This window comes from Rhinopithecus bieti, unplaced genomic scaffold (genome assembly GCF_001698545.2).
Source record: "Rhinopithecus bieti isolate Rb0 unplaced genomic scaffold, ASM169854v2 scaffold_9899, whole genome shotgun sequence".
NCBI lineage: Eukaryota > Metazoa > Chordata > Mammalia > Primates > Cercopithecidae > Rhinopithecus > Rhinopithecus bieti.
Window position 1 is genome coordinate 2093115 of NW_016806979.1, and position 27378 is coordinate 2120492.

At 54.2% G+C, this 27378-nt stretch overlaps 1 protein-coding gene across 1 annotated transcript in view; it reads right to left on the reverse strand.

The window, feature by feature from the left end:
• RPTOR (regulatory associated protein of MTOR complex 1) overlaps positions 1-27378 on the reverse strand; it is a 424190-nt gene that overhangs the window by 32277 nt on the left and 364535 nt on the right. The window contains exons 22-25 of the mRNA XM_017879553.1: positions 23605-23723; positions 10423-10526; positions 9608-9791; positions 7734-7844 (exon numbers count right to left, since the gene is read on the reverse strand). Of these exons, the coding sequence (XP_017735042.1) occupies positions 7734-7844; positions 9608-9791; positions 10423-10526; positions 23605-23723 (518 nt within the window). The remainder of the gene's footprint in view (positions 1-7733; positions 7845-9607; positions 9792-10422; positions 10527-23604; positions 23724-27378) is intronic.

Genomic DNA, 27378 nt, shown 5'->3' on the forward strand with positions numbered 1-27378 from the left:
AAAAAAAAAAAAAAAAAAAAAAAAAAGATATTACTGGACTATCTCTGTCTTACACCGTTTCTAACGAGAAATCTGTGGTGATTCTTGTCCTTGTTCCCCTGTAAGTAATATGTCCTTCTGCTCCAGAGGTCTGCAAGGTTTTCTCTTTATCTTTGGTTTGTGGTGACTTAGATATGACATGTCCGGCTGTGTGTGTATGTGTGTGCGCACGTGCGTGTGTGTGTGTCTGTATATATCATGCTTTGGGATCTTTGCTGGATCTGTGGTTAGATGTTGGACTCTTTCGTACTGTCCTGAATCTCTCAGATGATCTCAATCCTGTTTGTTTTTTCCCACTTTTGTGATCTTTGTGTTTCATTCTGGATACTTTCTACAGATCTGTCTTTAAATTCACTGAGTTTTTCCTTGGCTATTTGAGGTCACAGATAAGCCTCTGGGGGGGCATTCACTTGACTCTTAGTCTCCAACTCTCTGCTGGAATCCCTCATCTGTTCACGCACGTTGTCTGCCTTTGCCATTAATGCCTTTAGGTCACATTCATCTTGGTTATTTCCACTCCATCTCTGATAGTTCCAACATCTGGGTTGCCCTTGAGTCTTTCTCTGCTTTGTCTCTTGATGGCGGGTGTGTCTGTCTTATATTTTTGGGGTATCTCATAATTTTCCTTTGTTCTTTTTAGTAGACATGGGGTCTTGCTGTGTTGCCCAGGCTGGTCTTGAACGTCTCGGCTTAAGTGATCCTCTTGTCTTGGCCTTCCAAAGTGCTGGGATTACTGGTGTGAGCCACCATGCCCAGCCTCTCCTAACTTCTGAATGAATTCCAGACTTCATGTGTAGAATACCAGAGACTGAGGTACATATATATACACATGTGCATGCCTGGAAATGGGTATGCCTCTATTACTAGACTGTTAGAGAGTTCAGTCAATCCAGCGAGGCACTGAAATGCGCTTGGATTTTACTGTTGCTACAGTGACACTCAGCACACGGCCAGCTTCCGATTCCTCTCACACTATCTCGTGCTTACAGCAGGGTCTGGGTTTCCGGAGGGTTTTTGCCAGGGTTCCCACCCCACCTTCCCTTGGTTTTCGGCTTTCCTCGTGTGTCTGCACCTTAGGGGACTTCTCTCTCTATGCCCTTGTGCCTCTGCTAGAGCTCAACTGCTGTGCCTGCCGCCTGGAGCCTGCTGGCCTGGTGGAGGGGTCTGAAGGGCTCTCTGCTTATTGCTCTGGCCCAGACTCTGACTGAGGCAGGGCCTGTGTCTCTGCGTCTTGGGGCGGAGCCTTCTCAGTGACTCTGCCCTGCTCCCTGCAGTGTGCCACACGTGGCAGGCCCTTGCCCTGCTAGAGACGGAAGGTTTTCCTTTGCTGTTCTTCTGTGGCAGTGGGTCTTTGCCTGTGTTCTGGGGGCGACAGGGTTTGCTGCCTTTCATCAGGAACTGCAGGTAATGTTCTGTGGGGAGCAGGACAGGAGAGCCTGCTGCAGGCCCACACCTCTGAGGGTGCTCTTCTCGTGACGGCCAATCTTCCGGTGTTGGCCCAGTGGACGTCCATGGCCTGTGCAGCCTGTGGCTCCTGAAGGTTCGAGATTCTCCACTGCTCCACATTCAGTCTTGCACAATCCACTGCCAATTTCAGGTGAGCGTTTCTCCCCGCCGGCCCCTTCTGCTCTGCTGGAGGCAACTGGCGCTCACAGCCCAGCTCTCCTGGAGGCACCTCTTCCCTTCCCTGCTGGGCAACTCACTTCCCTGCCACCTCAGTTCTCTGATGGGTTCAGGAAAAGCCAGAATTTTATGGTTTTTCTGCCCTTTGCTTATTTCCAAGGTAGGAGTGGTGCTCTTTCCAGCTGTCTACAGGCGGGGGTGGAACCAGGCTGGGGCTTTTGCAGAGCAATGCTTCCCACACGCTTGAGGCCGAAGGAACTGCCCACAGGACCCTCTGCACGTGTAGCCAAGCAAAACCAGGATAAAACTCTCTAAGAACGAATGGTTAGAATAACTATGTATTTAATTTAAACAATACTGAATAATCACAATGTTCTCTAAAACAAGACTGTCTGACTTGGCTGATAAACCTGACCCCTGACTGTTTAACACTCAGCAGTCGTTTACCAGACAGGCGCTGGCACTACAGTCAAGCGTGAAGCAAGGTGAGCAGAGTGGCACCACACGGTCCCTGCCCTGGCTGCCAGAGGAAGCCGTCCTGCTGCTTTGGAGACTGTGAGCACCAGAGTCCAGCTGGTGGTGGCCGAATGGAAACAAAGTCAGAGAAGCTATGTCTCCCACTTCCACCCACCAAGTGCGTTCTTCATGCAGCTTCCATCCAAAACCAACGACTCATTCTATTCTGGTCTTCCTGGAGGGGAATCGACCTATCCATTTGCTTTCCTTCTGAACTTTCCAGGAAAGAACAGGAAGCACCCGTTTTAGAAGCTGCAGCTGGGGTGGAGCCAGCTGTCCTCCTGAGGCGGGTGAAGCCCACAGCAGACTGAAGTGGATGAGCTGGGGATGAGCTGGGATGAGCTGGGGATGAGCTGGGGATGGTCTGAGCTGGGGATGAGCTGGGGATGGGCTGGGGATGGGCTGGGGATGGGCTGGGGATGGGCTGGGGATGAGCTGGGGATGAGCTGGGGATGGGCTGATGGGCTGGGGATGAGCTGGGGATGAGCTGGGGATGAGCTGAGGATGAGCTGGGGATAAGCTGGGGATGAGATGAGGATGAGCTGGGGATGAGCTGGGGAGGAGATGAGGATGAGCTGGGGATGGGCTGGGGATGAGCTGGGGATGGGCTGGGGATGAGCTGGGGATGAGCTGGGGATGGGCTGGGGATGGGCTGAGGATGAGCTGGGGATGAGCTGGGGATGAGCTGGGGATGAGGTGAGGATGAGCTGAGCTGGGGATGAGCTGGGGATGGGCTGGGGATGAGCTGGGGATGAGCTGGGGATGAGCTGGGCATGAGCTGGGGATGAGTTGAGCTGGGGATGAGCTGGGGATGGGCTGGGGATGAGCTGAGGATGGGCTGGGGATGGGCTGAGGATGGGCTGAGGATGGGCTGGGGATGGGCTGAGTTGAGGGTGGCACAAGGGAACTTCTCAGGCTCTGCCTGCTGCAGGTTTGTATAAAGAATGTCACACAGTGTCATTCTCAGAGGGGAAAAAACAAAACAAAACAAAGCAAAACAGAACAAGTCATTTTTGTTGGAGAGTGTATGACAGGATGCTCAATGTTCATCGCATAGCGGGAAGAGTGAGACTGAAGCCGTGCACACAGAGCAGCCCCAGTGGTGGGAGGGACCCTGCGTGGGGACTATGGCCATCTCAAGTCACTTCTTCACTGTCTGAGTTTCTAATGGTGCACGGAAACCCCAGCTGCACAGCCGCAGATCTGACGATGGGCAGCGCAGGTTCCGCATCCACCCTTGAGCCGCGGATGCTCTCGGGACAAAGCAAGATCCCCGCGCTCTGTGGAGTGGCCGAATGGAAATTCCCGCTGTAGCTTTAAGGGCTGTGCGAAATCAACCGGGCTCTGTATGTGAGGCCTCCCAACAGTGTATCAACTCTTAAAGCTTTTATAATTAAAATGGTATTTTAGTCTGTTTTAAATTGCAAAACCAATAACTGTTCTTTCTAAAAAATTCACATCACCCAGAAGTAGATGATGAAAAAAAGAATCATCCCCTTGCCTGGCTCCAACCCCATCTTCTAGAAGTCACTGTGTGGCCAGCCTGCTGTGTAACTGGCCAAGCTTCCTCCCATGCTTGCTCCAGTCTACAGAAGCACAGAGCTTGTGCAAGCATTTTGTACAATCTGATTATTTTACCTTTTGGATCAAGGACATCCAACTAAGTCCTCATAGAAAGATACAACTTAAAGAATTTTAATGGCTGTATAGTATTCTATCATATGGATCCATCATTTTAAATTAACTTTCCTACTAAGTCATTTCCTTTCAACTTTTTCCCATTACAAATCATGTTATCATGGACATCTCTGGTCATAATCATTTCATGGAAACGTATATTAGTGGTTTCTAAGAATATATGCCACCTAGCAGGATTGCTGGCTTTGCAGGTATACCCATTTCTAATTCTGACAGTTACTGCTTAATTGCCCTAAGCAAAGGGAGTACTGCACCCACCCAGCACTAGTGTCTGAGAGCTCACATCCCCTACAGCCTTGTGAGCCAGCCTCTGGGTAGAATCAAGTTTTGAAACTTTCCAACTGAGAGAAGAAAAAAGTCGTATTACTTTTGCAATCAGAACACAATTCAACACATCTTTTTCTTTTTAAAGCACAGGACAGACCATTTTTAATATTCTTTCGTGGTTTCTAATGCAGACACGAGCTCTGCAAACCAACATAGCGAAGAAAGAAGGTTATTTCATCAATCAAAGGTGAGCCACATACTCAACATGGCTCTTTCTGGCCACAGACACCTGAAAGAAATCTGACGGTGAACTAATGAAAAAGTGAGCGGAAGCTGTCCTTGCCACGGTGTCTTTGGATGCTCGTCCTGCTCGTTGCTGGTTGTGTATTAGTGTAAGCTCGTCATTATTTTGTGACTTGGTAACTATTTTAGTTTCTTAGATACCTTGAAGAAGTTTTGGGTTTGCAGTTCTTCTGTTCTTTTTTAGGTTCAATCCTAGCCTTAGAGCTATTTTTAGTTTACATGTGAAGCAGGCTAATGACAAAAAGTTCCTAATGCAGCTTGTTATACAAATGTCATTAGATGATGAATTAAATCAGTAAAAGAATAATATCTTTATGAATACCACCTAGAAAAAGTAGGAAAACAATTTTTTTTAAACAAGATATAACATGTCCTGCTTCCTCTTCTAAAGTTCAGAAAAGGTCTCTAATGTTAAAGAAACCCCTAAGACTGCAGTTGCCATCAGGAGTTACAGACAACGCCGACCACAACAGGGCACTCTTTTCCATCATGACAACCAGAGTGAGCGTGTGTTTTCAAATGCTTGGCAGGGGCAGAGGAAGACAATCGTTTACTCATTCAGCAACCATTTCCCGATTAACCTCCTGTGTGATGGCAGCTCCTACATGGATCCCCTTGGACTAATCTCCTCTGCAGTGTCCACACTGCACGACCTGCCGGAAGGGCCAGACCACAAGGCTGACACCTTCCAGCCCCTCCGTGTAGGTGGGAATTCTCAGATGTGCAAATGGAGCAAGATGAGGGCAGACGGAGGGGCTGCTAATCTGAAGAAAGGGAGAGGAGACTCTGGCTTGGGGTTTGCACGCACCGGAACAAACAGACACACACACACGAGATATACACAGACACACACAGAGACAGAGATGCATACACAGACATCACACAGACACACAGAGACACACAGAGACACACATACATGGAGACAGACAGACACACACACAGGCCTTCCACATGCCTCTGGGGACCTTCCTCCCGCAATCAGCTGCTGTGTATTTAAAAATGCTTAGGAAAGGAAAGCAAATCCTTTGGGGAAAAGTCAAATTCATTTTTAAGTTTAAGAGCAATGGGTTTTGGATTATCTATACCATTTCTGTTTCATCATAGGATAGATGACTGAGAAGAGGCATTTTTCAAGGGCTTCAAGAAAAGTCCCTCATTATCACATCAAGAAATTATGGTCATGTACAGCCACTGCCATTCCAGCAAGAGGGGAGACCAGACCACCTGGGTTTCTTAGTCGCCTGACCTTATCTGCCTTAAGCAAGAGAATGCATCAAGGACACCAAGCTTGTTAATATTAGACTAAATTCCATTGACTTTTCAACAGACCGGGCTGCAGTTCTAAAGCACAGCCTGGCACCCCTGACACGGTATCCAGCCACCTCCCAGCTCCAGCTCACTTAAGAGTTTGGGTGGCTCCAGCTTCCTGCATCCAACTCCAGGGTTTGTTTATGCTTTCCTTTCCTAACCAGAAGCCTCCTAGTGATGGGAAAGGGCTCTTCCCTCTATCTGCAGGGGACGCCACCGCAGGTAAGCAGGGGTGAGCCCGGAGGGGACGCCACCCTCATGCCACCTGCAGGTAAGCCGGGGTGAGCCCGGAGGGGACGCCACCCTTATGCCACCGCAGGTAAGCCGGGGTGAGCCCGGAGGGGACGCCACCCTCATGCCACCGCAGGTAAGCAGGGGTGAGCCCAGAGGGGACGCCACCCTCATGCCACCTGCAGGTAAGCCGGGGTGAGCCCGGAGGGGATGCCACCCTCATGCCACTGCAGGTAAGCAGCAGTGAGCCCGGCAGGTGGGCCTGGTGAGGGGCTTGCTGACCAGGACTGAATCCAGCTGCCTGATCTCCCGGGGTTTGTTTAATACTTTTTCCCCGACTCTAAAGGTGCTTCAGGCTTAGGGCAGAAACTGCAGAAGAGACACAAAAGAAGCCCGATTCGGTGCCGTCGTGGACGGCACCGTTTGCCAGTCTCTAGTCAGGAGCAGGCTCTTCTGGTCTCCGTCGTGTGCACATCTGTGTCTGCGCATGGGAAGCACGGCTCTGACTGTTCTGTGATCCGGGTTCTTGGTCGGCATTGTTTCTTTGTAAGGAATGTTGTCATGAGCACTTCCTTAGGACACTATTTTTAATGTTTAACTTTTCAGTAGCTCCAATAATACCTCATCAAATATTTCATAACTTTTTAACTATTCACGCTCTGTGGACATTTCAGTGAATCTCAATTTTCGTTCTTATAAACAACACAGAAGTCACCTGTGTCTCTGATTATTTTCTCAAGACAGTATTTTAGGCGAGTCACGACCGGGTCAAAGGGAATTGGCTACTTAAGGCGCTTGATACTTCCTGGCAAGACGCTTTCTAGAACAGCCGGGCCACTGTCCACCCAGGTTCATTGGAGAAGTGGGAGGCGAACTCCTCTCTCTTTGCAGTAAAGGGCTCAGTAGTTCAAGCTTTACGGCTTGCCTGCCTCAGGGGCTGCCTGATGGTTTTGTGTTTTTATGAACAGAAATCAGCATTCACTATGAGTACAGGAACACAGGGGCTGAGCTGTCATGGGGTCTAAATACCATTCACGGAGATGACTAAGATGCAAGCTTGATATACAATCGAGCATAAGCTGAGAGTTTCAGCTTTCAATTACGTATGAGGGAAGAGGAAGGTTTTCTCAGAATGTGCTTTAGATTTACAAAAAATCTCCACGAGTTCCTGCCAGACCCTGGCAGAGAGATGAGCACCGGGACTGTGCTGACAGAGCAGCTCCCGCCCTGTCCCTTGAAGAGGCCCAGAGCCGCCACCCTGCCCCAGCCTGCAGGGCCAGAGCCACCGCGTCCACAGCACGCAGCACTTGTCAGGGCTGTGTCAGGATTGAGCCTCAGAGACGTCTTGTGGTGTAACCGCAAATGCGCTGGGATTGGCTGCAGCAGGCTTGGTCTAACAGTCCCCAGACCTCTGTGCCACCCAAGCGTGGCCTCAGGATGGGCCTCATGTGATCCTCATTGTTAGGGAGTGGGGAGGCCTGTAGTGACCCTGTCAGATAAGGCAAAGTGACATCCGTCACACTGGCAAGCTCCGGCAAGGCAGGTTTTCTCTTTTTGTTTGGCAAACAGGAAGGTAAATGAAGTCTGTTTCTTTTGGAGTTCTACCTTGACCGTGAACACCACTACCACTACCACAACCATAACAGCGGCACTCCCACAGCCACAAGCCCTGAGTGTTTATGCTCAAAGACGTGGGACGGACACACGTTCGCTAGGACTCTACTCTCAACCCCGTGCTTCGGGCGCACCTTCATGACGGGCTGGGCGAAATAGCGGGCGCTCCAGTCGCAGAACCCCGTCTGCACCGTGGCGGAGATGAAGCTTTTGTGTCCAGCAGCATCGTCTGCATCGTCCGCAGTCTTCAGGGTTTAAGCAGGAGGGGGGAAGGAAAAAGAAACACCAGTCAGTCATGCCACTCTTAAGCTCAAAAGAGCTCCAGCAGGGGACAAAGGCATTCCGGGAGCTCCGGGCTGCCCCTAAGGACGGCACTTCTGTGCTCTGCTCACTTCCATTCCTGGTGACCGAGAACTCCTGAACATCTGGCCCGGGACTGAGGTGCCCGGGCTAAGAACCCCTAAACGTCTGGCCAGGAATTGAGGGGCCCGGGCTGTGAAGCGTGAGCCACATCTGTCCCATCATCCCCAGGGCCGACCCAGCACAGCTCCCAAGTCAGTTCTAGCGGACTGTCCAGACAGTGCCACGTGCGTCCCTGTGTGCTGGTCTATCAACGCCAAAAAGCCTCCGCCGCGTGGTCCCAGGACGGCTCCCCTGATGGCCCCGTGACAGCAGGCTGAGAGCGGGGGCTCCGTGGAAGTGGCCTGGGCGGAGCGCGCGGCTGTGCAGGCCGGCTGGGCCCCCAGCCCCTGGAGGAAGCGGGTGTGAAGCTGAGGAGGGCTGAGCTTTGAGTGTTTCCTGTTGTGGGGCCTGCGCGGCCAGGGCTGTCAGAGTCTGTGTGTGTTTGTGCAGTGAGGCTGGGCACCAGGGGTCTCCTGTGCCACGCCATATGCATGGGGGTGGGCCTGCTGGCATCTCTCCTGCTCTGTCTTGGCACAGGGAGCTCCCCAAGATCCCAGGGCAGGTGCAGTGAGAAGTGCATCCCCCCAACCCTAGGCAGCTGCTCTGGCTCTGCAGTGAGAGCCATGGCCCAGGGCGGGGTTGGGTGGGGGCGCTGCACGTGCCGGCGGCACTGCTCCCGAGGACCGCGGCCTCCTGTCCCCATCAGGGGCTGGCCAGGAGGCTGAGCCTGCACTTGGGGCTCGGTGGTGGTTCTTGCTCCTCCTCTGCCAAGACACGGAAAGTCCGGGTGGGCTGGGGCTGAGCAGCACCTGTGGGGACCTGCCCACTCCTGCTGTGACAGCTCTTCTACCCCAACACGGCCATTCCTGCTCCAAGGTACCCTGCAAGGTGGCCACTAACTTCTTTTAAAACCACTGAATGACCAAGTGAGCCCCGGACCCCACTCCGTTGCTGAGCTGATCATGCTGTCAGAACCCAGAGCAGCTGGGTGTGCTGGGTGCGCCCTGAACCACCTTCCTGAGCCCCGGTGCCCTCAACTGACCAAGTGGCAACACCTGGACGAGACAGCCGAGGTCTCCAGACCAGCTGCCACCTCACAACGCTCACACAGCCCGAGCAAAACAAAGCACACATTCCTATCTCCAGAAATTTCTTTTTCAACTTAGTTAAAGGCAAAGAGAGAGCACCTATTTATGCAGTGTACTTGGACGTTCACAGAAAAGACAACGCATTCAGAACAAACGCTCTGCAGTGCATCTGCCCCTCAGGGGACGCAGAGTGCTGTCCGCCCAGGAAGGGGAGAGCCAGGTAACTCCACGCTCCTGTTTCGTTACATGGAAGCTGCCAAGAATGGTGAACCCAGAACCAGGGGCGGAGAACCGGACACACCTGGCAGTCCTCCCAAAGAGTGCAGGCAGAGGGGTGCACAACCGAGGGCCAGCGCCCAGGTCTGCAAAGGCAGAGAGCGGCCCACAGACCCAGGACAGCAGGGTGGGTCCTGCCCCATCCCATGGTGACGTAAACAGCCTGAGGCTGAGGCCATGAGCCCCCATCTGAGAAGCAACGCTCTCAGCGTCCAGACCACGGGGCAGCCAGGGCTCCGTACCTGCTCTGGGCCCTTGTCGAACATCTTCCGTGTCCGGGGGAACTGGTGGGAGTGAGGGGTGTACTGCGCCCCCGCGGGGCCTGCAGTGCCCGGCCGGCCAGAAGGCAGGTCTCGGCTGACTGGCTGCTTGGCCACGTCGTTGGTCAGGCTGGAGCTGCTGGTGCTGGACGCTGGAGGGGAGCCCCTGCCATTGGGAGAAAAACAAACACTGCATTTTCTGCGGAGTCTGGGGCTTCGAGAGGAAACATGGAACAACTTTCTGGGCCACCTGCACCCTCCCAGGTGCCACCAGCAGGGTGTCCTCCGTCGCCCGGCACACCAGCTGCTGGTGCCGAGTCCATGCTGCTCAGTTGCCCGCCTGGCAGGGGGCAGGGCTGTCCTTCATTGAACTCCAGCACCCTGGAAGGCGGTGTGGACAGCACGAAACCAGCTCAGAGCTGAGTGGGCCGGGATGCGCGAGCTCAGCGCACAGCAGTGCCGCGTCCTGAGGGGCAAACACCTGTTGGTTACCCACTCGGAGATCTAGATCCCCTCTTAAGAACTCCGAAAGGCCACAGAGACCAGGCTTAGTTCAGCTTTTGCTGAGACGATGTGCAAATGAAGGGTTTCTCAAGATAGGGGAAAACTCAAGGCAGGGTACCGGGGTGTCAGAGAGAGAAAGGGAAAGAGAGCGCCCGTTAGAGAGGGGGGAGGAGACGAAGCCAAGACGGGGCGGGGGGGTAAGGAGGAGGATGGGGAGGCCGGCTCAGGGAGCGCTCAGCCCGTGGGGCCCTGGTCACCACGGTGGACCCACAGGCTGAGCGGGTGGCACTTACCCCGCCTGGTGGATGTGCACACCCTTGTTGGTGGGGCTGGCAGGGGCCGACTGTGTGAGGGAGGAGGTGTCCAGGACGCGCTGCGGCCGGGCATTCACGGTGGCCTAGGGGCGAAGGCACGGGGGAGTGAAGGTCAGACGGGACGTGCTCCGTGGAGGCCGCCACGAGAAGCAGAGGCTGGTGGCCGCTTCAGTCCCAGGAAAGGCCTTTGGCCGAGGGAGCACCAACACCAATGGAAGGCCCAGCTGGATCCCCCCAGATGCAACCCTGAAGCTCAAAGGGCATATTCTGTACTCGTAGAGGACACGCACCCGCTGGGCAAGCCCTGGCGTGGCCGTGGGAGCCGGGACGTCTGGGGAGGAAGCTCTGCCTGAGGCTCCTAAGGGGTCAGGGCCTGAAGCCGATGAGACGGACGAAGGCCCGCCCTCCTCACCTTCCCGCCAGAGGGGCGGCTCCTGGGCGGCCTCAGGGTCCTCCCCCTTGCCTGAGGCTGGGCCTCTGCACCGTCCTGGCCTTGAGTCCGGTGCTCCCCAACGCCTCAGCTCTCGGGTCAGAGGCTGTGAGTTGAGGCCCGGGAAGAATCCACCAGCCATGCTCTTTCCGGAACTGGGTGACAATGGCATTTGTGGAGGGTCAGGGAGGGCTTCATCTACCCAGGACCTGGCTTGTGGGCACGGGGTGGAAAGCCACCACAGCCCGAGGCCTCCACGCAGGCCACTGTTTACACCCCCGTGTTCCTCAGGAGGCCATGGAAACTGTCCAGGGTGCAGCAGCATCGGGGAAAGCCTGCAGGGGGCTTGGGCTCTCTCCAGCAGCAAAATGGGCTCTGCTGCCTCGGCTGCGATGGGGCCTGGAACTCAAGACCGCCCTTAACACCCCCCTGGCCAAGGGCTGTGGTCATCCTTCCCCATGGGTGCACATGGGTGGTGCCAGGCGCGCTGCATGGACGGGGTACCTTCATCTCCAGGGCAGACATGGCTGAAACCTGCCCTGGGGAGGGATACACTGGCAGGGGGAGGGGACGGCTGCTCCCGGGGGGGTGGGGAGCAGGGTGGTGCACAGCTGGCACAGCCTAGCGGGCAGCATGAGGCTCCAAACCACCCCTTCAATGCAGCCATCTGCAGATGAAGCCGAGACCCTGGGCTCTGTGAGCCTCCTGCCACAGACACCTGCAGGGCTTGAAATGCTACCACAGAAAAAGATTTGTACCAGCTTGAGCCCTGGCATTCAGGGGATAAGTGGTTTTGCTTTGAATTTTTAAACAGGTTTTCTGTGGATCTGGAGACCAACTCTCGGCGTTAGTGAGCATCTGTGAGAAACCATGCAAGCCAGGGCGTGTGCGGCCCGGCCACCGACAGGACCTCGCGAGGGCCCAGCTGCTTCAGGGTGGTTTTGTTCTCAATGCGCTGTGCGACGTGGGGGCCGTGGGTCCCACTGGGTTCTGGACTCCAGAGGCTGTGTGCGTTCGGAAGGGCCTGATGGTGCCGGGGCAATCTCCTTTGTGATCAGGAGGAGGGGGCCAGCTGCTCTGTGAAGGTGCCCACCGATCCCGCAGGCACGAGCCATTCCCTGAGCGCCGGCCCATCCCAGGCTGCGCTCCGGTCAGACAGAACCCCGTCCTGCAGATCCGCATCCGCGTGGAGCCTGCACTGTCTCATGGCTTTTTTTTTTTTTTTTTTTTGAGACGGAGTCTGGCTCTGTCGCCCAGGCTGGAGGGCAGTGGCGTGATCTCAGCTCACTGCAAGCTCCATCTCCCGGGTTCACGCCATTCTCCTGCCTCAGCCTCCCGAGGAGCTGGGGCTACAGGCGCCCGCCACCACGCCTGGCTACTTTTTTGTATTTTTAGTAGAGACAGGATTTCACCATGTTAGCCAGGATGGTCTCGATCTCCTGACCTTGTGATCCACCCGCCTTGGCCTCCCCAAGTGCTGGGTGTCTCACGGCTTTTAATTATTCACTTAGAAGTTAGGAACCTTGAACCTGCAATTCAGCCAACAGAACACCAAGGAAAACAAAACAATCCTGCATGTAACATCGACGCTTCCCAGATCGCCCTTTCCTTCAAAACGCAAATAGCAGGAAAATGGAACCTAACTCGTCTTGAAGCAACGTTCCTATTTTATAAACGACAAGAGTTGTTCTTTCTGAACTTGTTTTGTTTTGGTATTAAACTATTTGGCCAGCCCTAGACACACACAACCACCCCACAAAACCTGCCAGACATATGATCCCTTCAAAAGTCTAAAAAGAGAAAAGCAAGTTTTCGACTCTGAACTTTCTATGTGCCTTCTCAAAATGTCTGGAAAAACAGTGGGAGGTGACGGGGAAGACAGAAAACTTCTGGAGTTGAAATGAAGCCTTCAGCAAAACCCACACATGCTCAGACGCTCACGGAGCACAAAGGCTCAGGCGCTGCTGGGCTGAGGCGGGTGACTCAGGAGCCTTGGGGTGTCCCGCTCAGCTGCCCGGGGTCTGTGCAGCTCCCACCCCTGCCACCCTGCAGGGAAGCGCCCGCGGGAGCACCGTGTGGGAGCCGTGGTGACGAACCCTCTGCTGTGTCCACTCTTCTGGGAAGAGAACTGATCCTGGCCTCGGCAGGAATTCTCGCAGCCCCTGGGGTTATGAGATCATCCTGCTTTCACATGGCTTGTACCTGTGGCTGCTGTCACAAAACTAATTTTCTATCACTTTTGGAAATCTCGTGAGAGATGGACACACACCTGGTTCAGGAACCCCCTCCCATCCCCCCCCGACCGATTAGTGTAGTGAACACGGGGTGTCAGCCTGGAGGAAGCCTTCTTTTAGCCATGCACTTCCTATTTGTTCAACAAAGATTTACTCAGCGTTGATTGCGCTGGATGTGGGGCCAAGACTGTGAACATGAGCAGCAAGTTCCTCGGAGGTGACCTGGCAGACCTGCCTGCCTGCGGTGTTGGTGTGAGGACAGGGCGCTCAACGAGCAGGGGCTGCAGGGCGCAGCTGGGGCAGGGGCAGAGGAGGAGCAGGGAGAGTCCTTTCTGCTGGTCCCTGCCACCATCTTAGAGAGCGCAGCACCAGGAAGGGTGAACAGAGAAGGCACAGCGCCGGCAGAGGCTGGGTTTGCAGGTGCAAACTGGAGGGCTGAGTGCAGCCCATATAGCCTCAGTGGGCCCAGGCCTGCCTCGAGGACACCGTACCCTTCTCAGCGTGTACACCCCCAGAACCCCAGCTCGCTCACAGCCTGCAGTGGTCTAGGGTGTGCACACATGCCCTCTAGGGAGGTCTGAGTCCAGAGAGGACGGCAGCTGTGAGACGGTCAGGGTGACGGCTACAAGACAGGGCCATTCTTCCACTCCCCAAGCCAACCTTCAGCGGTGGCAAATAGGACTTTGCTAACAGTGCAATTCTCAGCACAGATGCTCTCTTGGGCCAGTGTACACATAAACACTCTCAGAAGATGGAGTCCCAGGCATCTTTTATCCACCCCTGTCTGTGTGCAGCTGGTGGAGCGGGAACTGTCTCCTGTTCCGGGAGCGCCACCTCACAAGGACACGGGGGGTCCGAGCCAATGCAGATAAAAATACCGTGCATTTCAGAGACGTGGACAGTGCATTTTCCCACTGGATCTTGACACAGTCAGGGCTGCGGATGCCAGCGTCAGCTTCTGGCTGCTCTATCTTGGGAGGAAGTGGAGTATTTCAGAAATGTTCCTGTTAATTTTATATCGAGGATCTGGACTCATGTGTGAGAAACTCTTAAAAAGGGATTCCCAGAGGATTATCCAGAGGCACTTTGGGGCTAAGAATAGCGCAGAGGCTGCGGGCTGCTTGGTGGGGGAGAAGAAGCCCCTGCAAAAGCGTGTGCTGCTATTTCTTCAAGTCATTTTTCTGCAAACTGCGTTTCCTAGATACATCCTACGACCTCTTCCTTTGGAGAAGTCAGTCCTGGGTATTATTCCATTAAAGCAACACGGTGCCTCTTAGCTAGCTGCCCAGTAGCTACAAAGGAAGCCTTGAGGAGTTTCACGTGGCGTCACGGCGCCTCAGTCCTCGGTGCTGCGGGAAGAGAACTCCACGGCAGTGGAGGCCGAGGTGTCTCAGCCCACCAGCTCCCTTCCTCCTCAGAGCCAGGCGAGAGGGAAGGCTCGGGAGGTGGAGTTGCTGTGGCCCCTTTTCCACAGAGGATGGTGAGATGGCCAAGGAGGTGACGGCGACAGACACGGGTGCCGACAATGCACTTGCTGTGTAGATCCCTCTTTGCATCCGGGCGGCACAGGGACAGGGCTCTGCACTTCTTGCCACAGCCCTAGTGGGGTGGGGGTCGTACCACGATCCCAGTTTTAAGTTTTAGACATGGAGAGATGCAAGCTGAGAGGCATGAAGTCACTGGCTGAAAGCCAGCAGAGCTAGAATGGGGCTCGGGGCAAAGCTGGTGCTGTCCCTGCCTGAAGGAGCCTCAGGCCCTAAGAGCCAGCCTAGTGCCTCGTGGCTATGAACCCCTGTGGGGGTGCCTGTGGGGCAGCCGCTGCCTGCAGCTGCACAGAACAGTCTCATGGAGAACAGATTCCTGGCCACTACCCCAGAGCCCGGAGTCTGCATCTCCGCAGGGGAACAGGGCATCTCCGTCTGGATGGGCTCTCCAGGGGTGCTTCTGCTCTAGCTGGGCAGGGGCCCATGGGCCGGCATTGGGCAGCGTGGCTCTAAGGCAGGGCCACGTCTGATTCTGGAGCTAATCCAGGCTGATGCTGCCCTCGTTCCCCAGGTCTGCAGGGAGGGGAATGAGCACGCACATGAAAAGCTTTCAAGCCGTAGACGTGACACGTGTCCAGGCTGTTCATTAGTGCTGCTGGTGTGCCACATTCCTGGGGCGGCTCTTCCCACTGTTCTGAGCATCCCCCCTTTGGGTGGAGGTGCAGGAACTAAGACAGGTGAGGCGAAAGCTCGCTGAGGATGCAGAGGGTGTGCACGCCCGTGGCTTGGTGGGAGAGGCAGTTGGACACTTCCACGCAGCAGGTCACCACTGAAACCAGGCAGGGTTGGGACGGGCAGCACGGCCTTCAGGGGCTGGAGGTAGAGCTCACGATTCCCGGAGGGGCCCTGAGCTGGGAGAGAGCCCGATGGCTTCAGAGAGGTGTGGTTCTAGAGGGAGGGATAACGGCGACAACAGAGAACTGTCCATCTCAGTTAAGGAAATGCTGTTTGACGAGATTAAAAAGAAATCAGAATATCTATATGCAGATCGGCTGAGATCACTGGAAGAGAAATTTTAGAGAATTTCAGAGGTAAAGACAATTTTAGCAAGTGCAGAACTACTTTGGTCTAGAAGCTAATTGCAAACATGCTGAATTAAGAAATCCTTACGATTCAGGCAGCTTGAGAGAACAGAGGGTAGGGACAAACAGACCGGGCTCTCTGGGTTCTAAGAGATGCTGTCAAGTAGGAGGAGAGAAAATTCTGGCATGACAGTGTAATTTTAAAAGAAATGTATCCATGGCCGGCTGCAGTGGCTCACGCCTGTAATCCCAGCACTTTGGGAGGCCAAGGCAGGTGGATCACTTGAGGCCATGAGGTCAAGACCAGCATGGCCAACATGGCGAAACCCCGTCTCTACTGAAAATACAAAAATTAGCTGGGCATGGTAATGCGTGCCTGTAATCCCAGCTACTCAGGAGGCTGAGGCAGAAGAATTGATTGAACCTGGGAGATGGAGGTTGCAGTGAGCTGAGATCGCGCCACTGCACTTCAGCCTGGGTGACAGAGTGAAACTCAGTCTCAAAAAAAAAAAAAAGAAACCTATCCATAAGTAACTCACAGTACGAAAGCATGAAGCCAGGTGTCAGGCTTAGGATGTTTAGTGCTTTGGCATATGCTTTCCTGGGTATCTCAATCTTTATTTTCACTCTCTTTTTTACTTTTTTTTTGAGATGGGGTCTCACTCTGTCACCCAGGCTGGAGTGCAGTGGTGTCATCTCAGCTTACTGCAACCTCTGCCTCCTGGGTTCGAGCAATTCTTGTGCCTCAGCTTTCTGAGTAGCTGGGACTACAGGAGTGTGTCACCACACTCAGCTAATTTTTGTATTTTTAGTAGAGACTGTTAACCAGGCTGGTTTTGAACTCCTGGCCTCAAGTAATCTGCCTGCCTTGGCCTCCCAAAGTGCTGGGATTACAGGTATGAGCCACTGCACCTAGCCAATGTTTATTTTCTTTATCAGATCAAAATGTCATGGGATCCTTGGGGTGTTGCTTTGCCAGCCAGAAACCTCTGTGACTGGTGATGCCTTTGCCCAGGTTTTCACTTGGGCCCACTGGCCTTGTTATGCCCATTTAGCCTGGTGGGCTGCGCTTGGCTCACACCGCTGGCCTGAATCTCACACCTGCCACAGGCAAGCCAGGTGCAGAGTGGTGAGAGTGAATGTGGGGTCCAGCCACTGTGCAAGCCACACATGCAGGGCAGCTCTAGGCACTGGCATAGGTGTCAGCTCCCTGCAAGGCTGTGGCTGGGCCAGGTGTACTACAAGCAGCTTCAACAGCTGGCACTGGGGACCACGGTGGCGCCTGGAAGCTTGGAGACACCAGGAACTGCAGAGCCCCAGAGATGGCATCACAGCCCTATCCTGGGGTGCTCCTAGGTCTGGGTTCCCTGAAGGGCCGCAGCTCTTCTCTCCTCTTCTTCTCTCCTTCTTGTCTGCAACGTGGCAAGCAAGGGGCATGTTTTAGCCCTGTTTGTGTTATAGCTCTTGTAGCCCTGCCATTTGGCAGGTCCTGAGTTCTTGTCCTGCGTCCAGGAAGAATGAGGTACATGGACAAGTGGAGGGTGAGCAAGCTGAAGAGGAGCTTTACTGAACAACAGAACAGTTCAGAGGAGACCCACAGTTGGTAGCTCCTCTCCAGAGGCAGGTTGTCCTGATGAGTGTTCTGCTCTCAGCAGAAAGGAGACCCTGGAGCGGGTAGCTCCTTTTCGCAGCTGGTTTTCCTGACGTCTGCTTAGCTCTCAGCAGAGAGGAGACCCTGGAGTGGGTAGTTCCTCTCTGTAGCTAGTTTTCCCAATGTCTGCTCAGCTCTCAGCAGAAAGGAGACCCTGGAGTGGGTAGCTGTTCTCTCAAGGCAGGTCATCCCATTGTTTCCTCAAGTCTGGCTGAGTCCGGGGTTTTTATGGGCTTCAAAGGGGAGGAAGTGTGTGCTGACAGATTCATGAGCAGCTATGGGCAGGCTCGGAAAAAGCACCATAAGTTCCCATCCTGGTCCATCAGCCCAGCCCCCAGACTTCAGGCCATCCCTGGCTTGAAGGTGGCACTTCACCAGGGACCCGCCCCTTTCCGCCCAGGACCCTGTTTGCCTCCTGCCATGATCCACAATACCCAGGCTGATTGTGCCAAGGGGCACCGGTGCCAAACTGCCCTCAGTCCCTGCCCTCAGCCTCCCTCCCATGCTTGTTGGTGCCCAAAGTCCAGAGGGGGCTGAGGCAGCAGGAGGTTGGCATGTTAGCCCTGCCTCGAGTGTGTGCACAGCTGGTGGGGTTGCAACAGCGCCTGGGTTCAGCCTTAACTTTGCTCCGAGACTGAAGTGGGTGCCAGGAGCAGGGAGAGGCCAGGCAATGGGAGTAGACACTTCCGAGCCTGCGGGGGTAGGGGTGCTTCCTGGGCCCCTGACAGCATGGAGGAGCCATGCCAGGTGGCTGCAGCTGCGCCTGGGAGGGTGGGGCTCCTGCCTGCTCCTGGCCCCCAAGAACAGAGATGGCTGGGTCTGGAGCCACAGCTGGATGGTTGCAGCTGTGCCTGGGAGAGTGGGGTTCCTGCTTGTTCCTGGTCCCCAAGAGCACAGAGATGCCTGGATCCAGAGCTGTGGCTGGGCGGCTGCAGCTGCGCCTGGGGAGCATGATGCTCCTGCCCTGTCAATTTGGAAGGGAGTGGGGATTCCTCCTGTTCCTGCCTCCTGCCAGCTTCGTGGAGCACGTGGCCCTGGCCATGCCTCTCCAGCTGTAGCTGACGTCATGGCAGTGGCTGCTCCAAGACAGGCTGCCACTGCCATCAATTTGACCTTTCGTTAAGTACACTCATTTCTCATCTCTGTCTGCATGTATGGGTCCTGCAATAGAGGCAGCAGCCAGTGCATGCACACACTCTTCACAGCATCAAGAGGCTGCAGCAGTGCTTCTAGGTGAGTTTGTACATTTATGCTCATACGTTTTCTCATAAATTATGATATAAGCAGTGATCATGAGCATGTGTGCCCTGACAGGTGACCACCTGTGGCTTGAAGTTTCTTTCTTGGCATTGTCCTAAAACCACAGGGTGAGAACTGCTGGGGCCACAGGCAGGCTCCTGAGGAGCATCAGTCCTTTCTTTCTACTTCTACAATAATCTGAAATTTTCCTCAAAAAAAAAAAAACCTAAAAGCAGGCCAGGTGCAGTGGCTCATGCCTGTAATCCTGGCATTTTGGGAGGGAAATGTGGGTGAATCACTTGAGCCTAGGAGTTTGAGACCAGCCTGGGCAACATGGTGAAACCCCATCTCTACAAAAAATACAAAAATTAGCTATGCATGGTGGTGTGCCTCTGTAGTCCCGGCTACTTGGGAGGCTGAGGTGGGAGGATTGCTTGAGCCCAGGAGGTCGAGGCTGCAGTGAGCCATGACTGGATCACTGAACTCCAGCCTGGGTGACAGAGCGACACCCTGTCTCAAAACAAAACAAACAACACCCCAAAACTAAATCAAGGGAAAAGGAAGCTAAAAGCAAAATGAAAACCCCAAGCTCATGGAATGGGAATCGAAATACATCATACACACATGAAATCAGACCACATCTCTGGAGCTGTGTGGGTTCTCTCATACAGAGTTGGTGGCAATTTCTGTATTTGAATATAGAATTCTACGGGGCATTCCATAGTAATAAGGCTGTTTTAGACTCTGATGAACAAAAATTTGGCTCCAGAGTTAAATATCTAAAATAGGCTCGTTTCTCTGTAAAATGAAATTTAATCCCTTCAGTTCCTAGAGCAGGAAAATAAGGCATTTCTTGAAATTAAAATGAAGACAAGAAAGATTTATGCTTCCAAATGCTTTAGTAGCAATGTTTACTCTTGAACCCACACACACTTATATACACTCAGACACACACACACACACACACACAAGCTCATACTGCATTGTGCTATGTATAGCAAGGTCTCTAGCAGAGGCCTTCTCTTGACTCTGGTCTCCACTCCTCTGGCTGTGGCGTGTCTGCTGGAGTGATGGCCATGTGCCTTCAGGTCTGTGTGTCATTCTAGGACAGCAAAGCAGGCACAGAAGGCAAATGCCACTTTTATGGGGGTTTCTGGAGCTCAATCAGATAGCACAACAAGGTCCTGTGTTCGAGTTGCTGTAATCTGCTAACATGAAAGGCACATGCAGGTGCTTAACTGCCTTACCACGGGGGGAGAAGGGGGCGGGCCGTCCAGCTAGACTACATGTCACACACAATCCAAAAGGGCGCTGGGCTGTGGAGGCTGTGCTGGGACGTTTGCTGCAAAGCAGAGAGCAGTGGCTTCTGTGCCACACATGCTTGAGAGCTTCCTAGGAGGAGCTATTTAACAACCGGAGGCCAGGTCCACAGGAATGCACTTAATAGTCCTTATATTTCAAGATTAGGCACTTGGATTACAGTTTAAAATAATTCAGGCTATTTTTTTAGTAAGGTCAAATACACTAAAGCCACTGAAAAATAAACTTAAATTGGCTGAATACTGATTTCATCATGATCAAAATACCCAAAAAGCTAAATTAATTGGGGGAAAATGATCAAACCTAAATAGCGCTGGCCTCCAACTGTGCAGTCAGGACACAGCAGGGGTGGTCCATGGCTACAGCCATCCTGTGCCTCCAAGAGAAAAGAAGAGGCCACCAGACACTCCTGTGTGTCAGAGAACTGCCGGCTGAGATGGCGAACTGGCCATCAATTCTAAAAACTTAAACCATTTATCAATGTTTATAAAAAGCTTTTAGACTTATTTTAGTGAAAATGGCTATTTAAAACCCAACCTTGAAATTTTAAACTAAAAGTGGTAGAGGCTATTTAGAGTCTAAAAGGGCAGTGGTAAGTGGTAAGAACTGATTTTCCCTAAGCCGTAGCAGGCACATGTGATGATTTCAGTCCTAATCCTCCAGGGCGTCAGCTCATCTCAGAGGCCTCGGGACCTGCTGCTCTGGCTTGGGGGCCCCACGGGTGGTTCCCTCAGGGGTGCCTGTGCAGTCTTACGACTTTCTTTTCTTCCTTATTTCCTTCCTATCTGCTTTACTGCCTCCCCCTCTTGGTCTCAGACCATAATATGTAGCAAACATACATTTTTCGACATTATTTTAAAAGACACGGACTCGCTCTGCCACCCAGGATGAAGCGCAGCGGCACGATCAGAGCTCACTGCAGCCTTGAGCTCCTGGGCTCAAGGGATCTTCTAGCCTCATCCTCCTGGGTAGCTGCATCCACCAGTGCTTGCCAGCACACCTGGCTAACCTGTTCCTCTTCTGCAGAGATGGGGTTTCACTGTTTCCCAGGCTGGGCTCAAAACACCTGGGCTCCAACAATCCTCTCACCCCGGCCTCCCACAGTGCTGGGATTACAGGTGTGAGCCACTGCACCCAGCCTAAGTTTTATTTTTGTATTTATCCTATTCTTAGTTTAAAAGCAAATAATTATATTATTTCTTAGTTTTCCTACCGCATAATGAAAACATTAACTTAATTGACTGGCTATTTTCAATAGGCCAGTGACACATAAAAGAAATCGGAGGAGACGGCCTGCTGCCTGGGGATGAACGTCGCCAGGTGCCTGTGCAGCTGGCCACACCACACGGTGACGAAGGAAGTGGCAGAGTCCGCAGCAGGGACGCGGTGATGAAGGAAGTAGCAGAGCGGTCTGCTGCAGGAGGGGAGGCCGGTGCAGAATTAAACAATCTGGATCTTTCCAAGTTGGCCAATAGGCTACTTGTGACTATTACCTGTGATACTATAAAGAACAGGCTGGGCGCAGTGGCTCACGCCTGCAATCCCAGCACTGTGGGAGGCCAAGGCAGGCAGATTATGAGGTCAAGAGATCGAGAGCATCTGGCCAACATGATGAAACCCCGTCTCTACTGAAAACACAAAAATCAGCCCGTGCGGTGACTCACGCCTGTTGTCCCAGCTACTCGGGAGGCTGAGGCAGCAGAATTGCTTGAACCTGGGAGGCGGAGGCTGCAGTGAGCTGAGATTGTGCCACTGCACTCCAGCCTGGCAACAGAGCGAGAATCCATCTCAAAATAAATAAATAAATAAAAGAATTGAAGCAGCAGCAACTGTAGACAGTAAGGTGATTTCAACTTGTCAGGAATAAGACATAACTAGACCAACAGAAAATAACTTAGTTGGAGGAACCGAAAGCCACACAAGTATAATATCAGCAAAAGGAGCTGAGGAGCTGCAGGAACCCCGGCTTGACAGCCGGCCAGGACCCAGAAGGCCGCAGCAAGAGAAGGGAGACTCGATAGCTCACTTGGAAAAAGCAATGGACGAGGACGGAAAGCCGTGGCTCCTCAACCCTGCAGACCCTGGCAGTGAGTGATACCCAAGTCAACTCCGCAGCGGGGTCGGATGAAGACGGAGAACACCGCGGAGGCTGCAAGAGTGTGGCCTTTCCCTGCATTCTTCTTGCAACGTTTCTGTAAACTTTTGAAGTTTTATCAAAAAGTTACAAAAAATTTTTTAAGTGCTATGAGTGACTTCTAATTCCATGTAAATCATCCAACTTCCATAAGCAACTAGAAAATCAGGAAAAATACCGTAAACAGTTGTTTTCGGACACTGGGTGCTGGGTGTCGCAGGCCTGTGATCCCTGAGAAAAGGGCAATAAAACAGCTGCCCTGTGTCCAGCTTGCACGTGGTTTCAGGCAGTCCCAGGCCACAGCGCAGAGAGGGTGAGCCCAGCACTTTCAGGGAACAGGAGACAGAGACCGGGGCTCCAGGGAGGCTGAGGTGGCGAGAATTTGCAGGACAGAGGACTGGAGAGGGGAAAGCTTCCAAGGTCTGCAGGGGAGGCCCCCAGAGTCTTTGATTAAGTGCTCATCTGCTCACGGTAGACTGACAACCCATGAGGCAGAGAAAACACAGCGGGAAGGTGGTAGACCAAACGCCCAGAGCTCACAAAAGGGACTGAGAAGAGTTTACAGTCCCCAAAGAGAAAGGACTAAAATCAATGATCTCTGCTTCTACCTTAAGAAACTAGGATGAGAAGAGCAAATTAAACTCAAAGTAAGCAAAAGAAAGCAAGCTTTACTGATGAAAGCATCAATCAGTAAAATGGAAAACAGGCAAACAACATAGAAAAACCAATGAAACCAAAAGCTGATTCTTTGGAAAGCTCCCTGTAGCTAGAATGGCCATGAATAAGAAACCATTAGCTAGACGGGTTTTGAATGAGTCAAAAATCACTGCTATCAGAAACGCAAGAAAACTCTGGGTGCGGTGGCTCATGCCTGTAATCCCAGCACTTCAGGAGGCCAAGGCAGGAGGATCACTTGAACTGAGGAGTTAGAGACCAGCTTGGGCAACACATTGAGACCCTGTCTCTAAAAAAAATTTAAAAATTAGCTGGGTGTGGTGGTGTGCACCTGTAGTCCCAGCTACTTCCAAAGCTGAGGTGGGAGGACTGCTTGAGCCCAGGAGTTGGAGGATACTGTGAGCTGTGATCAGGTCATTGCATTCTAGTCTCGACAGAGTGAGACTCTGTCTTAAAAAAAAAACAAAAAACAGGTGCGGTGGCTCACGCTTGTAATCCCAACACTTTGGGAGGCTGAGGCAGGAGGATCCCTTGAGCCCAGGAGTTCAAGACCAGCCTGAGCAACATAGACAGACCCTGTCTCTTATAAATAATTAAGAAAGAAAAAAAAATGGAAGAAGGGCCAGCACTGTAGCTCACTCAGACATCAGAGGATCCTGAAAAATAATGGCAGTCCTGAGTCCTCCCCTAATTGCCTTGACGGGGGTCAGTAAATCCAGCACCCTGCCCACACGGGAGCGGCACAGACAGTGTTCAGGGTGTACTGTACATCTCCAGATTCAAGATGTTTGCTGAAGCTCGCTTTATTTTCTAAACCGTGGTGTGGACCCGGGCACGCCTGGGGTTCCTCGCGTGCACACTCATAACCAAGAACCAGCAGCTGGAGCGCGGTGGGGAGCGCCCGGCACGTACCTTGTAGGCGATACTGTTGAGCACTTTCATGGCCACGTCTGACACCTCTGGATAGGGGTCAGCAGCCAGGTGCAGCAGGACTCTCCAAATCTGAGTGTAAACGCTATTAAAGGAAACTCCTAAGAGAGAGAAATGGGAGATGTTTTAGTAGAAAGTAGCTGCCAACGAGGCTCCTAAGGCAGCTGCATTTTCTGAAACCCTAACCCTGGTATCGGAAGCGTTGCTTTAAAGAGTCGAGGTTACAGGAAGCTCCCATTTTGTTATTCTGGCAATGGGTCCCGAGATTCAAGAATCTTAGCTGATCACTAGGTTTGATCGCACGGATTCATCTTGAGGCTGAATCTTTCTAAAAGGAAAACTGCATGGGAAAGGGTGTAACTTTCCTCGAAATGCCTCAGCGGATCAGAGGGCACGACCACACCCCTGGAGGAGCATCTGATGTCACGTCCTAGATTTCCAGGAGCCTCCGCGGCCCACGTGTAATGGTACATGTGGCATGGACGTCTACACCGCATCAAGTTCAGCACGTGCTGCTTTGCACTGTGACCCAGAGAGCGCTTCCCGCCCACCTCTGCGCACCTCCTGCCCACCTCCGTGCGCTGGCCCTGCCCACCTCCACGCGCCTCCTGCCCACCTCCGCGGGCCTCCTGCCCACCTCCGCGGGCCTCCTGACCACCTCTGCGGGCCTCCTGCCCACCTCCGCGCGCTGGCCCTGCCCACCTCCACGCGCCTCCTGCCCACCTCCGCGGGCCTCCTGACCATCTCTGCGGGCCTCCTGCCCACCTCCGCGCGCTGGCCCTGCCCACCTCCACGCGCCTCCTGCCCACCTCCGCGGGCCTCCTGACCACCTCTGCGGGCCTCCTGCCCACCTCCGCGCGCTGGCCCTGCCCACCTCCACGCGCCTCCTGCCCACCTCCGCGGGCCTCCTGCCCACCTCCAGCGCGCCTCCTGCCCACCTCCGCGGGCCTCCTGACCACCTCTGCGGGCTCCTGCCCACCTCCGCGCGCCTCCTGCCCACCTCCACGCGCCTCCTGCCCACCTCCGCGGGCCTCCTGACCACCTCTGCGGGCCTCCTGACCACCTCCGTGCGCTGGCCCTGCCCACCTCCACACACGCCTCCTGCCCACCTCTGCGCACTGGCCCTGCCCACCTCCACGCGCCTCCTGCCCACCTCCGCGCACCTGGTGCCCACCTCCGCGTGTGCCTCCTGCTCACCTCCACGCGCCTCCTGCCCACCTCTGTGCACGCCTCCTGCCCACCTCCGCGCACCTGGTGCCCACCTCCGCGTGTGCCTCCTGCCCACCTCCACGTGCTGGCCCTGCCCACCTCCGCGCTGGCCCTGCTTTGACATGCTGGGACTTCACGAAAGGTTGATGTGCTGTGACTTCTGTCCCTAAGCCTCTCCCGACTCACCCGACACTTGATACAAGTTCCTGTGCTGCTCGCTCGGATACAAAGACAGACAAGGCAGGACACAGCAGGGACTCAGACTCATTCATAAATAACAATGGTGAGTCATGGGCACGGAGGGAAGCGCTGAGGCTTTGTCGGTGCGGCTGCTCGGTCCTATTTAATTCCCCAGCAATCCTACAGGCAGGCATCACCCCCAGCATCACTGAGGAAGGTGAGGCCCAGAGGATGAAGGATGTGAACGCGCACCCTTCAGACCTTTGAGCCATGCCACATCCATGACACCGCACAGCCTCAGAGTGACGCAGGAAGGAGCAAGAGTGACTCCTCCTGTTGGCAGTGGGCTAGAAGGTGAAGGGCAGGAAGGCCTGGTGGAAGAGGCACAAAGGAGCCGGGCTTTGAGGGGAAGGAGGATCATTCTCTGGGCAAAGGAGGGATGGAGCGAGGGTGGGTAGCACAAACAAGATCTAAGACATTGAACAATAAAACGCGGAGGTGATGGGGATGCGGAGCCTTAGGGTATAGTCCACAGAAGCCTGGAGGAGCAAATCAGAGATTGCGGGGTGGGGGCTGTGAGCATTTGGAAACCAGAAGGAAGGGGCAGGCACGGGCCACGTGGGGTCCCGGTGCAGTCAGCATTGGCCGAGGCCAGGGAGGAGGCTGATGGAGCAGGCATTGTGGAACTGGTGTCCATGCCATGCTGGACCCAGAGAGGCGGAGAAGGGAAGCAGCAATCCTGGTAGAGGCAGCAGGTCCAGCAAGGGCTGGGCCCAGGCACCGAGTGTGGAGGGCAGAGCGGGGCCAGGCGGTGCCTCCCCTGCCTGCGGGTACCAGGAGTGCCAGTTTCCTGCCAGGCTTCGCCCCAGAGGCCGAGGCAGGCAGGGCCTTGCCCTTGGCACTGGGAGTTGAAAAGGGATCCAGCCACCATAGAACTCCATCTTCTTGCTTTTTGGGGAAGTTGGACAATTTGCTGAGAAGCAAGTGCTTGTTCATTAGAGAGTCAAAGGATTTCGAGTGAGGTGTGATTCCAGGCCACCCGACTGTTGGTGAAAGAGCTTAAGCATCGAAAGCCAGTGGAGGACCTCGTCTCACTGCATGAACACGCTGCGCACGTGGAGTGGGTTCTGCACGGCCCGGTCAAGTCCACGGAGATGGAGGTGGGGTGCGAAAGTCAATGTGTGCATGGGTTCTGCAGATGCCTGCAGCCACCTATGGCTTCTGTTCAGCGAGCCTGAGACAGGCTCTCCTTCAGCTCCATGTACGGAGGGCCGGTGTCTACCCCTGCTGCATGCCCCCACCATGAGTGCAGAGGTCAGGGAAGCCCCATGCCCATGGCTCCTGAAGAGGCCACTACGAGGAGTCCCTGTTGCAGTGAGTGAGCGCCTCCAGGACTGAGCCGTGTGGAACCAAGAGCTCAGCTGCCACCTGGGAGGTCACGCTGTGCCACTGTGCGGCCTGTGCTGGAGTGAATCATGAGAGGCTGGGACCTCTTTTGGGAGCTGACATGTCTCATCCCACAGGGCAAGTTTATAGCCTTCAACTAAAGGAAGCATTCTTCCCAGGGACACGTCCCCCGCAGGTCTTGCCCATGCACATATGCACCTGGCAGGCGGTCCCTGTGCTTGAGCCTTGCACCCAGAAGGAGGCAGTGGGGATGTCTTGGGAGTCTAGGGCCCAAGCACACCTGGACTTCCGTGCCACGGCGCCACGCAGATGCACCTTCTGCTCAACCGTGGTGCTGCACCGCGTGGACTGGGACAGAACCGAAGCCTTCCAGCTCAGATGGCACAGCTCTGCAACAGCCGTGTGGATTCACAAGTAAGTCTCAGAAATGTAAAACCGGTCCAGGCTCCGTGGGCACACTCCCTAGACTCTTCTCTATCCCAGCGGATGCCGGTTCCTAGGAACTGCTCCATGCAACACAAGGACATCGGCGATGGCTGTGTCCTCAGTTTTTTTAAAGAGTGGGCGGGTGGGCTAGGAGATTTGGCTTTGAATTCGCCCCTGCAACAGGCCCTGGTGAGGAGGAGACATGGCCTCACTGGAGAAGTTTGCTTCCGCCTGGCTCCACGACACCCTCCACCGTGGGTGACAGCATGGTCCCACAAGATGCCTATTGATGAGTGCCCGCCTGAGACCCACGCCCCTTGATTATTCTGGGGTCCTGGGATCCCCACAGCTGAGTAAGGCATCGAAGCAGCTCCCCGCGAGGCTAAGCTGCCAGGTGAAGGGGCTGTGAGGGGCAGCTGGCCTTATATGAGAACCCTCCTCACAAGACCCGGGGACAGGGAGCAGGCTGCTGCGAAGAAGAGGGCACTGGGCACACCTGGAACCCAGGGCTGGCGCAGCAGGAGGCCCTCTGCT